Source organism: Panulirus ornatus, chromosome 36, assembly GCF_036320965.1.
Source record: "Panulirus ornatus isolate Po-2019 chromosome 36, ASM3632096v1, whole genome shotgun sequence".
Lineage (NCBI taxonomy): Eukaryota > Metazoa > Arthropoda > Malacostraca > Decapoda > Palinuridae > Panulirus > Panulirus ornatus.
The window spans coordinates 15,972,063-15,985,700 of NC_092259.1; the positions used below are offsets into that span (position 1 = coordinate 15,972,063).

The following is a 13,638-nucleotide window of genomic DNA, read 5'->3' on the forward strand; positions in this document are numbered from 1 at the left end:
TTAGGATGAAACATACTGGCCTGGTGGTTAGAGTTGCTATTCACGGTTCCCGAAGCCTCGGGTCAGGGCAGGTGTTTCACGTTACACCCAGCTGTCCGTCAACTTTAATTTATTTACTTAGAACAGGGAAGTAGACTGTTGTTCTAATAGGAAAAAACAGTTAAGTTGGCTGGGTTTGATGGTGGTAACGAGCTCGTGCGTGTTTGTATGTTGGAGGCTTCAGTCTCGGACAAGTCTTCCTCAAGGCCAGGCCTTTTTTCAAAGCCAAAAACATAGAAAAATAAGAAGGGAGGAAGAGAAATGATATGATTTTTCATAGGCAAGGAAAACCTTCAATTTTTTTTAAATGGGTCAAGTTCGTGTGAGAAGGTAAGGAGTTCAGAAAAGCAAATATCACAGCGGCCCACTGCGCAGCTAACGGCTACACAGTAATCATGTGATGCAGGAGATTAGTGTTATTACGTGGTCTGTCTAATGGTGGTGGATGACGCGCAACTAGTTCTTGGGAGCAGAAATCGGAGTGATATCAATAGAAGAGGGAAAATGAACCAACACTGCGGTGAAGGGCATGTGAGGTAAAGCTTTGAGGTCACACTTAGTTGATAAGCTAGACTGTTGTGGACTCACTTCTATTATATATAATATATATATATATATATATATATATATATATATATATATATATATATATATATATATATATATAACCGGAATTTCTCCAGTTGTGAGGACTCCGATTTTGTTTACAAGCAGTTTAACCGCTTGTGTGGTGTGGGGTTTCTAAGATTTCTAAGCATGTTTCTTGTTTTTAGTGGTGGAATGATAAAGCCATCAAAGTAGAAGGGAAACTTGAGTGGTTAAGGAGATAGAAATGGGAAGACGTTAGGTTTTAGTGGCGTTAGACAACTAAAGTAGGTTTAGTTTGCTGCTTTGGAATGTTGTACAAATTTGCGTTTAGATATTCACAGGAGTTGCTTTGCGCCAAGTGGTTGGCATCAGTTGGTCAAATGTTATTTCGCCGATTAGTTTATTTTTTTTTTATATATATCTTTTAAGGCACCGTTGGATTACGTTGAAATATTCTAGAGTCGAGGGCTTGAGACCCTTTAGGGAGACTTCCGTTGGGTAGTTAGGTAAGGTTGATCGGCTTGAGTAAGGTTGATTTGGTCTGAGTGTTGGAGCCCGACACTTTACCTGTACTTCAAGATAGCGAGTTCTGATTTCTCCTGCCACCCTTGGTGGACTTTGCTTAATCATAATTGATCCTTTCGTTTATCAGACTTGGTGTTTTTATGAATCTGGATATTTACAAACACTTAGTTTTTATAGAAAAAGTGAAATATCCACCATTGCCGACTAATCGTCAGAATAATCAATCATTGCGTTATTTTATTTTTTCAATATTTCATCCTGTAGTTTTGGCGGTAGTTCAGCTAAACCCATTGTTCAGCAAACTAACAAATTTTTCTAAATGAATATTTGAAAATATTTAAATCTGAATGGTGCCAGGAATAACAGATTCTTCACCTCCACGAAATGGTTCACAGTTCATATAAGACTAGGTCATAGGTTTCAAGCAACTGATTTTATGGCATCTTGTTAAGTGGAGGAACCTGCTACAAAACCCGAATCCTAAGATAAAGCTAAAATTTTAAACTCATCGGTTCCGACATCACTGTTGGGAGTTTGAATGATTTTCAAAACACCAAATTTGAAGATATTTACTTAAGCATCTTTTGATAAAAAGGAATTGGATTGAAAGCTTTAATATTTGCTGTAGATTTTAATATGAGTATGACCATAATATTTTCAGAGAGAAAACTAGGTATTAGAATTGAGACGGGGGTTTTTAACCTTTTGGACTAGGCTGCTAATTACGTAGCGATCATAGTCGTTGGGCTGGTAGGTAGGTAGCCGAAGCAGCGCCGGGGCCTCAACAGTTACGGGGGCAATAATGGGTTCCCAGGGAACACACAGACTCAGGCCAGTCACAGATTTTGGCCAGTGGGTTGAAGAGAGTTCCTGGGGGACAGTGCTGCTCTGTCACCATGTAGCCACCGTTGCCGTCCTGGCGCAATAAAGACATTACATTCATTGTCGAGATAACGTTTGCTTTATATTTATCAAGAGTGACCATGTAAAACCTCAACTGGCATTTGTTTAGTGGCGACGACACTAAAAAATATATGATACATTGTCAGCATGTAAATCAATTGCAAAACTAGGAATGCTTGTGCTATTTACGGTTTGAATATGTTTTAAAGCCATCCATTAACTTATCTGTATCTTTAAGGAAATTATTTACATTTAATCACCATAAAGCCCCACTCCTTGAATGATGATTAATGACAGTATTTCTCATCAGTTGTCACATATCCATACAGTAAAATGCAGTTTTTCTTCAAGTCTGCGCATGTGTCTTGAGAAATGATAAAAAATACAATAATAATGGTGATGGTAATGACAATAATGATGATGATGGTAATAGTAATGATGATGATGATGGTAATAATAATGATGGTAATAATGATAATGATGGTAATTTTAAAAACAATAATGATGGTAATGATATTAATAATGATGGTAATAATGATAATAATGATGGTAATAATGATGATGATGGTAATAGTAATAATGATGGTAATTTTGATAATAATGATGATGGTAATGATAATAATGATGGTAATGATAATGGTAATAATAATGATGGTAATGATAATGATGATAGTAATGATAATGATGGTAATGATAGTAATAATGATGATGGTAATAATAATAATAATGATGGTAATAGTAGTAATAATGATGATGGTAATAATGATAATGATGGTGATAATAATGACGGTAATGATAATGATGATGGTAATGATAATGATGATGATAATGATGGTAATGGTAATGATAATAATAATGATGGTAATGATGATAATGATAATAATGGTGGCAATAATGATGATGGTAATGATAATGATAATAATAATAATGATAATAATAATAATAATAAAAATATTAATGATGGTAATGGTAATCATTATGATGATGATAATAATAATAATAATGATGGTAATGATGATGGAAATAATAATGATGGTAATAATGATAATGATGGTAATGATGATAATGATGATAATGATGATGGTAATAATAATGATGGTAATAATGATAATGATGGTAATGATAATGATGGTAGTAATAATAATGATGGTGATAATACTAATGATTATGGTAATGATAATGATGGTAATGATAGTGATGGTAATGACAACAATAATAATAATAATAATAAAAGTGATGATGGTAATGATAATAATGATGATGGTAATGATAATAATGATAATGGTAGTAATAGTGATGATAATGATAATAATAATGATAATAGTAATAATGATAATAATAATAATGGTAATAATAATATTAATGATAATGGTAATTATAATGATGGTAATAATAATAATAGTGATGGTAATAATAATGATGATGGTAATAATAGTAATGATGATGGTAATAATAATAATGATGGTAATAATGATAATAATGATTTTTTTTTTTTTTTTAAAGAAGGAACAGAGGGGGCCAGGTGAGGATATTCCAAAAAAGGCCCAGTCCTCTGTTCCTAACGCTACCTCGCTAACGCGGGAAATGGCGAATAGTTTAAAAGAAAGAAAATGAGAATGATGGTGATAATAAGAATGATGGTGATAATGATGATGGTAATGATAGTAATGGTGATGATGGTAATAATAATGATGTTGATGAAGATGGTAATAATAATGATAATGGTGATAATGATGATTGTTATAATGGTGATAATGATGATGATGGTGATAATAATAATGATGATGGTATAATGATAATGAAGGTAATAATGATAATGGTGATGGTAATAATGATAATGATGATGGTAAAATAATAGTAATGATGGTAATACTGATAATGATGGTAATAATAATAAAAATGATACTGATAATGATGATAATACTGATAATGATGGTAATAATAATAATGATAATAATAATAATAATGTAATAATAATAATGGTAATTATAATAATAATCATGGTAATGATAATGATGATGATGGTAATAATGATGGTAATGATAATAATGATGGCAACACTAATGATAATGGTCATGGTAATGATAATTATAATGATGGTAATAACGATGATCATGATGGTAATAATAATAATGATGGTAATAGTAATAATATTGATGATGGTAATAATAATGATGATGGTAATAATAATGATGGTAATAATGATGATGGGAATAATAATGATGGTAATTATAATAACGATGGTGGTGATAATAATGATGGTCATAATGACAATGGTAATGATAATAATGATAATGATGATGGTAATAGATGTTAATGATAATAATGTTGATGGTTATAATAACAATGATGATGGTAATAATAATGATGGTAATAATAATATTGATAATGATAATGATGATGGTAATAAGGATGATAGTAATGATGATAATGATGGTAATAACGATAATGATGGTAATGATAATGATAATAATGGTAATAATGATAATGATGGTAATAACGATGGTAATATTAATGATAATGATAATAATAATAATAATAATAATAATAATAATAATAATGATAATTATAAAATGATAATAATGATAATGGTAACTAATAATCATAGTAATGACAATGATGGTGATAATAATAATGATGGTAATGATAATGATAATAGAAATAGTAATGATGATGGTGATAATATTAATGATAGTAATAATAATAATGATGGTAAACATGATAATGATGGTAAATGATAATAATGATGATGGTAATAATATTGATGTAATAATAATAATGATAATGAAGATGATGGTATTAAGAATAATGATGGGAAAGATGATAATGATGATGGTAATAATAGTAATGATAATGATGATGGTAATAATTATGATGATAATGATAATAATAATGATGATGGGAATAATATTAATAATGATGGTAATGATAATTATCATGATGGTAATAATAATGATCGTAATGATAGTAATGATGGTAATAATAATGATGGTAATGATAATGATAATATTAATGATGGTAACAATCATAATGATGGTAATGATACTAATGAGGATGTAATGATAATAATGATGGTAAAAATAATAATGATAGTATTGATAATAATGATAATGATGATGGTAATGGTAATGGTAATGATGATGGTCATAATAATAATGATAATGATGATGGTAATGATAATGATAATGATGATGGTCATAATAATGATGGTAATAATAATAATGATGATGATGGTAATAATAATGATGTAATAACAATAATGATGATGGTAATAATGATGATGATGGGAAAAATAAGTGATGATAATAATAATGATAATGATGTTGGTAATAATTCTGATGGTAATGATAATGATGGTAATTAAAATATTAATGATGATGGTAATAATAATGATTGTGGTAATAAGTTATAGTAATGATGGTAATAATAATAATGATGATGGTAATAATGATAATGATAGTGATAATAATAATGATGGTAATAGTAATAATAATGATGATGTTGGTAATAGTAATAATAATGATGGTAATAAAAATAATGATACTATTAATAATGATGGTAATGATAATGATGGTAATGATAATGATAATGATGATGGTAATAGTAATAATAATGATGACGGTAATAATATTAATGATGGGAATAATAATAATGATAGTAATTATAATGATTATGGTAATAGTAATGATGATAATAATGATGGTAATAATAATAATTGATGGTAATAATAATGATAATGATGGTGATAATGATAGTGATGGTAATAACGATAATGATGGTAATAATAATGATAATAATAATAATGGTAATAATAATGATGGTAAGGATAACAGTTGATGATGGCAATAATAATAATGATGGTAATGATGATGATAATGATGGTAATAATAATGATGGTGATAATGATAATGATGGTAATGTTAATGATGGTAATGATAATAATAATGGTAATAGTAATTATGATTATAATACTAATGATGATAGTAATAATAATAATGATGATGATGGAAATAATGATAATGGTGATGGTAATGATAATGATGGTAATAGTAATAAGGATGATAATGATGGTAATAACAATAATAATGATGATGGTAATAATAGTAATAATGATAATAATAATAATAATAATAATAATAATAATAATAATAATAATAATAATAACAGTAATAATAATGGTAATGATAATGATCATAATAATAATGATAATGACAATAATGATGGTAATAGTAATGATAATGATGATGGTAATAGTGATGATAATGATAATGATGGTAATAATGATTGTATAATAATGATAATAATGATAATCATGATAATGATGATGATGGTGGCACTAATAATAATGATGGTAATGATAATAATAATAATAATTATGATGATAATGATGGTAATGATAATAATGATGATGGTAATAGTAATGGTAATGATAATAATAATGATGGTAATAATCATGATGGTAATAATAATGATAATGATGGTAATGATAATAATGATGGTAATTATAATGATGATGGTAGTAATAGTAATGATGATAATGATGGTAATAATAATAATGGTAATGATAATGATGGTAATCATGATAATAATGATGTTAATGATAATGATAATATAAATAATGATGGTAATGATAATAATACTAATGATGATGATGGTAATAATAATAATGATGGAATTGATAATAATGATAATGGTGATTATAATAATGATGGTAATAATAATGATAATAATGGTAATAATAATAATGATGATGGTAATAATAATAATAATGGTAATAATAATTATGATGACGGTAATATTAGTTATAATGATGATGGTAATACTAATGATAAATAATGATGGTAATAATGATGATGGTAATGACAATAATGATGGTAATAAAGATGATGGTAATAATGATGGTAAGATCAATAATTATAATGGTGATAATAATAATCAATGATGATGGTAATAATAGTAATAGCAATAATGATGGTAATGATAATGATGATGGTGATAATAATAATGATGATGGTAATGATAATGATGATGCTAATAATAATGATGATTCTAATGATGATAATGATGATGGTAATGATGATAATAGTAATGATGATAATGATGGTAATGATAATAAAGATGATGGTAATAATATTAATGATAATGGTAATAGTAGTAATGATGATGGTAATGATGATAATGATGGTAATGATAATAATAATGATTGTAATAATGATAATAATAATAATAATAATAATAATAATAATAATAATGATAATAATGATTATGGTAATAATGATGATAGTAATAATAATCATAATGGTGGTAATAATAATGATGATGGTAATGATGATGATGGTAATAATAATGATGATGGTAATGATAATCATGATGGTAATAATAATGATGGTAATGATAATAATAATGATGGTAATGATAATAATGATGGTAATAATGATGATGATAATGATGATACTTATTTTATAGCCGGAGCACCGTAGTTGACACCCTCATATGCCAAGACATCGACTTTTAATAAATTGTCTTAAAACCTGTTTTGAGTGATGGTAATTTTAGTAATAACGATGATGGTAATGATAATATAATAATAATTATAATGATGGTAATAATAATAATAATAATGGTAATAATAATATTGATGATGGTAATAATAATGATGGTGATAATGATAATGATGGTAATAATAATGATAATAATGATAATGGTAATAATATTGATAACGATGGTAGTGATGTTGGTAATGATAATAATGATAATAATGATAATAGTAATAATGATAACGATGGTAGTGATGATGGTAATAATAGTGATAATAATGATGATGGTAATAATGGTAATAATGATAATGATGGTGATAATGATGGTAATAATAATAATAGTGATAACAATTATGGTAATGATAATGATGGTAATACTTATAATAATGATGATGTAATAATAATGATAGTAATATTGGTAATAGTAATAATAATGGTAATAATGATAGTAATAATGATAACGATGATGGTAATAATGATAATGATGATGTAATGATAATGTTGATGGTGATGATAATAATGATGGTGATAATATTGATAATAATAATATAATAATAATAATAATGATAATGGTGATGATAGTAATAATAATGATGATGGTAATGATAATGATGATGATGATGGTAATAATAATGATGGTAATAAAGATAATGATTTTAATAATAATGATGGTAATAATGATAATGATGGTAAAAATTATGGTAATAATGATAATGGTGATGGTAGTAATGATAATGATGGTAATGATTTTTTTTTTAAAACTATTCGCCATTTCCCGCGTTAACGAGGTAGCGTTAAGAACAGAGGACTGGGCCTTTTTTTGGAATATCCTCACCTGGGCCCCTCTGTTCCTTCTTTTGGAAAATTAAAAAAAAAAATGATGGTAATAATAATAATAATAATAATGATAATAATAATAATAATGATAATAATAATTATGGTAATGATAATAATAATACTGAAGATGGTAATAATAAGGATAATGATGGTGATGGTAATAATATTAATGATGATGATGGTAAAAATAATACTAATGATGATGGTAGTAATAATAGTAATGATGATAATGGTAATAGTAATAATAATAATGGTGATGGTAATAGTAATGATAATGATGGTAATGATAATGATGATGGTAATAATAATGATAATAGGTAATAGTAATAATAATGATGGTAATAATAGTGATGATGGTAATGATAATAATAATAATAATAATGGTAATAATGATGGTAATGATAATGATGATGGTAATAATAATAATAATAATAATAATAATAATAATAATAATAATATTAATAATGATAATAATGTAACAATGATAATGATAATAATAAGTGATAATAATAGTAATAATGGCAATAATAATGATGGTAATAATAATAATGATGATGGTAATAATGATAATGATGGTAATAATAATGATAATGCTAATAATAATAATAATAATGATGGTAATAATGATAATGTTGGTAATAATGATAATGATGGTAATAATACTCATAATGATGATGGTAATAAAGATGATGATGGAAATGATGATAATATTAAAAATGATAATGGTAATAATGATGGTAAAAATGATAGTGATGATGATGGTAATGATAATGATGATGGTAATAATAGTAATGATGATGATGATACTAATGATAGTGGTGATGATAATGATGGTAATAATAATGATGATAATGGTAAAAATAATGATGGTAATAATGATAATGATGGTGATAATGATAATGATGGTAATAATAATGATGGTAAAAATGATAATAATGGTAATAATAATGATGGTGATAATGATGATGATGGTAATGATAATAATGGTAATATTAATGATGGTAATACTAATGATGATGGTAATAATGATAATGATGGTAATGATAATGATGATGGTAATGATAATAATGATGGTAATAATGATAATGATGGTAATAATGATGATGATCATGGTAATGATAATTATGGTAATAATGATGATGGTAATAATGATAATGATGGTAATAGAAATAATAATGATGGTAATGATGATAGTAATAATAATAATAATGGTAATAATGATGATGATAATAGTAATAATAATAATAATAATATTGATAATAATAATAATAATAATAATAATACTGATAATGGTAATAATAATGATAACGATGGTAGTGATGATGGTAATAATAGTGATAATGATAATGATAATGGTAATAATAATAATGATGGTAATAATGATGGTAATGATGATGGTAATAATGATAATGATGATGGTAATGATAATGATGGTAATAATAATGATAATAATGATAATGGTAATAATATTGATAACGATGGTAGTGATGTTGGTAATGATAATAATGATAATAATGATAATAGTAATAATGATAACGATGGTAGTGATGATGGTAATAATAGTGATAATAATGATGATGGTAATAATAATGATGACAATGATGATGATAATAATGATGACAATGATAATGGTAATAATGATAATGATGGTAACGATGATGATGGTGATGATGATGATTTAATAATAATAATAATGATGATGGTAATGATAATGATAATGATGGTAACGTTGATAATAATGATGGTAATAATGATGGTAATAACAAAAAAGATGGTAATGATGATGATGATGATGATGGTAATAATGATAATGATGGTAACGATGATGATGGTAAAATTGATAATGATGATGGTAATAATGATAATGATGATGGTTGTGATGATGATGATGGTAATGACTTGTCTTATGTGAGAATTTTCTCGATAACCTCCAGTAGTGTGGTCATAAGCCATCGTATTTAGTCATCCAACGAAACATAAGTTTAGCCTTTTGAACTTACTTTACTGAACGTCATAACTCGTGTAAACATAAGTAAAACATAAGTATAGCCTTTTGAACTTACTTTACTGAACATCAGAACCCGTGTAAACATAAGTAAAACATAAGTATAGCCTTTTGAATTTACTTTACTGAACGTCATAACTCGTGTAAACATAAGTAAAACATAAGTATAGCCTTTTGAACTTACTTTACTGAACGTCAGAACCCGTGTAAACATAAGTAAAACATAAGTATGGCCTGTTGAACTTACTTTACTGAACGTCAGAACTCGTGTAAACATAAGTAAAACATAAGTATGGCCTGTTGAACTTACTTTACTGAACGTCAGAACTCGTGTAAACATAAGTAAAACATAAGTATAGCCTTTTGAACTTACTTTACTGAACGTCAGAACCCGTGTAAACATAAGTATAGCCTTTTGAACTTTACTGAACGTCAGAACTCGTGTAAACATAAGTAAAACATAAGTGTAGCCTTTTGAACTTACTTTACTGAACGTCAGAACCCGTGTAAACATAAGTAAAACATAAGTATAGCCTTTTGAACTTTACTGAACGTCAGAACTCGTGTAAACATAAGTAAAACATAAGTATAGCCTTTTGAACTTACTTTACTGAACGTCAGAACTCGTGTAAACATAAGTAAAACATAAGTATAGCCTTTTGAACTTTACTGAACGTGAGAACCTGTGTCAGGGGTGTATATACTCACGAGGGAGCAGAGCCAGTAATGTGTACAGTCGTCCGGGTCTGGGTTGATGCCCAGCGTCTGGCAGCGTTCGTCTGGGGCAGGGGTTCCAGGGGCAGGTGTCGTGGGCCGGTCTGGATCCTGGGGAAGGGTTTTGCTTCTCAGTGTTGAAAACAGAGATCCTATCTGAGAGTTGTTTGTGAGTTGGCTATTTAGGCTGTCAACGTCGGGTCAAACTACAGACCAAAGAATCTTTTGATGTTCAAGAATATTCGAAGATCATGCACTCTGTCATGACCTTTGTTTGCACTGCTCTGGTAAGGTGATTAAGGAAGACGTTTCTGTATGGTGCTGCCATCTGCTGGTGTCACACGTTACTCTAACCCCCCCCCCCCCCCCCATCCCCATAACCTTTGAAGGTGTGGTTGTTTTCCCCATTATGGAGTATTTCCCCGTGTGGATTATTTTTGATATGAAGTATTATATGATTACATATTAGAAGCTGCAATATTATGTATTGGGTCATTTTAGATGTGATATTATGTATGGGGACATTTTAGAAGCGGGAATATTATATATGGGAACATTTTAGAAGCTGAAATGTAATAAGGAACGTTTTAGGAGCTTCAATAGTATTATAAATGTGGATATTTTAAAAGCTGAAACATTAGATATAGGGACATTGTAGCGGTAATATTATATATGGGAACATTTAGGAGTTGTAATATTCTAGAGATACTGGAACTTCCTGTTCCGTCCCTCTCTTTTACTCTTCTTACTTTCGTACCTCCTTCCGCTTCCCTACAGTTGCTCACACGTCTGCCAAAGCACACATAAGGCACGAGCGACTCACGTGGGTCGTAATGGGTTCCGTGGGCAGGGTAGGGGGCTGGGTGAGCTCGGAGCCCATGAAGGTTTCCTCCATAGTCTTGGTGAGGTGGAAGGGTCGCGAGTGGCAGGCGCCGTGGAAGTCGTCCGTCTCAATACTCCACACCATCATGCCGGCCAGGCCGTGCTCCCTCGCGTACTCCGCCTGCCGACGCATTGTTGTAGGGGAAAGCAGGTGTTACTGGGTAATGTTCTACGTTATGTGACCAGATTATGTTATGCTATAACGTAAGGTCTTACGATGGTATGACCCTTGAGTACGGCAGTACGACCCTGGGATATGATGGCTTGGTCTTTGCCCTAACGCTTATGAGAGTTAGGTCAAGGGCCAGGCCAGTATACTCGAGTCCTGCCCCCGTATCAAAGAGCTTCACGTTGTGCTCCAAAGAGGATACGCATGAACACATTTATTGATGGCAACAAACTCCTGTAGGAAGTGTATGTGAGTGAGGAAAAAACATAGAAATACAAATCATTCGTCATTGACATGAATACTGGGAGGCTGTGGGTGTCGTCAGCAGTGCTGTTTGTTGTCTGGGCTGGTCCTCACCTTGGTAATGACAGAGCTGGGGTTGTCGTAGGAGCACCAGATCCTGCCGGTGGGTATGTGGTAGGTGTAGGGCTCCTGCATACCGTGGACCATGCCTACTATCCACCCCTCCCGCTCTACCTTCACGCAGATCTGCAACGTAAATGTGCACAGGGGATTAACGAGCGTGGTGATATCTTAATGTACACTATCGCCACACTTGTCGCGTCTTCATACAATATAGACGTCAGAAACGTTCCTCTGGCTGGGCATATGAGTCATGATTTACCTCGTTGTAGCCCATAAATCCTGGACTATTAGTGAATGACCCTGGTCGGCCAGGTTGGTTGGCTGGGGCGTAATATCCATGATCAACTGGGCTGTCCAGGCTCCAGCAGCGGCCGTACAGAGGAACGCCCAGCGCTATCTTGCTGCTCGGCATTCCTCCGTTGATCCAGTAGTTGACTGCGAAGTCCTGCAGTAGCATGGTAATGATGAGGGGCAAGAAAGACTAAGTTACGTACACATGCGTAAAAATGAGGAAGAGAGAGAGAGAGAGAGAGAGAGAGAGAGAGAGCAACACTAGTGGTGTTTCTTATGATAGTTGTTGTCAGTTTTGACGATTCAGTGAAGTGAGACGTATATGTGAGTTCTCTTAACATTGAACTCTGGTAAGTGGGAAGACGCCGATTTTTGGATTCTATGTAACTCGTTTCGATTTTTTTATGTTAACTGAGATGGCACGGGCAGCTGAGGCCCTAATCAGGGCCATCCCATTAATGATATATATATATATATATATATATATATATATATATATATATATATATATATATATATATATATATATTTTTTTTTTTTTTTTTTTTTTTTTTCCTTTCATACTATTCGCCATTTCCCGCGTTAGCGAGGTAGCATTAAGAACAGAGGACTGGACCTTTGAGGGAATATCCTCACCTGGCCCCCTTCTCTGTTCCTTTTGGAAAATAAAAAAAAAAAAGAGAGGGAAGGATTTCCAGCCCCATCTCCCTTCCCTTTTAGTCGCCTTCTACAACACGCAGGGAATACGTGGGAAGTATTCTTTTTCCCCTGTCCCCAGGGAT

The 13,638-nt window shown here is 30.3% G+C and overlaps 1 protein-coding gene across 2 annotated transcripts in view; it reads right to left on the bottom strand.

Annotated features, from left to right (window-relative positions):
• Nucleotides 1-1,763: 1,763 nt before the first annotated feature.
• The window catches only part of LOC139760412 (chitinase-3-like protein 1), a 68,451-nt gene continuing 56,576 nt past the window's right edge, over nt 1,764-13,638 (bottom strand). For both annotated transcript variants that reach the window (XM_071683583.1, XM_071683582.1), the window contains exons 6-10: nt 12,825-13,010; nt 12,557-12,688; nt 11,972-12,151; nt 11,143-11,259; nt 1,764-2,068 (exon numbers count right to left, since the gene is read on the bottom strand). In XM_071683583.1, coding sequence (XP_071539684.1) covers nt 1,934-2,068; nt 11,143-11,259; nt 11,972-12,151; nt 12,557-12,688; nt 12,825-13,010 — 750 coding nt within the window. In that variant the 3' untranslated portion in view covers nt 1,764-1,933. The remainder of the gene's footprint in view (nt 2,069-11,142; nt 11,260-11,971; nt 12,152-12,556; nt 12,689-12,824; nt 13,011-13,638) is intronic.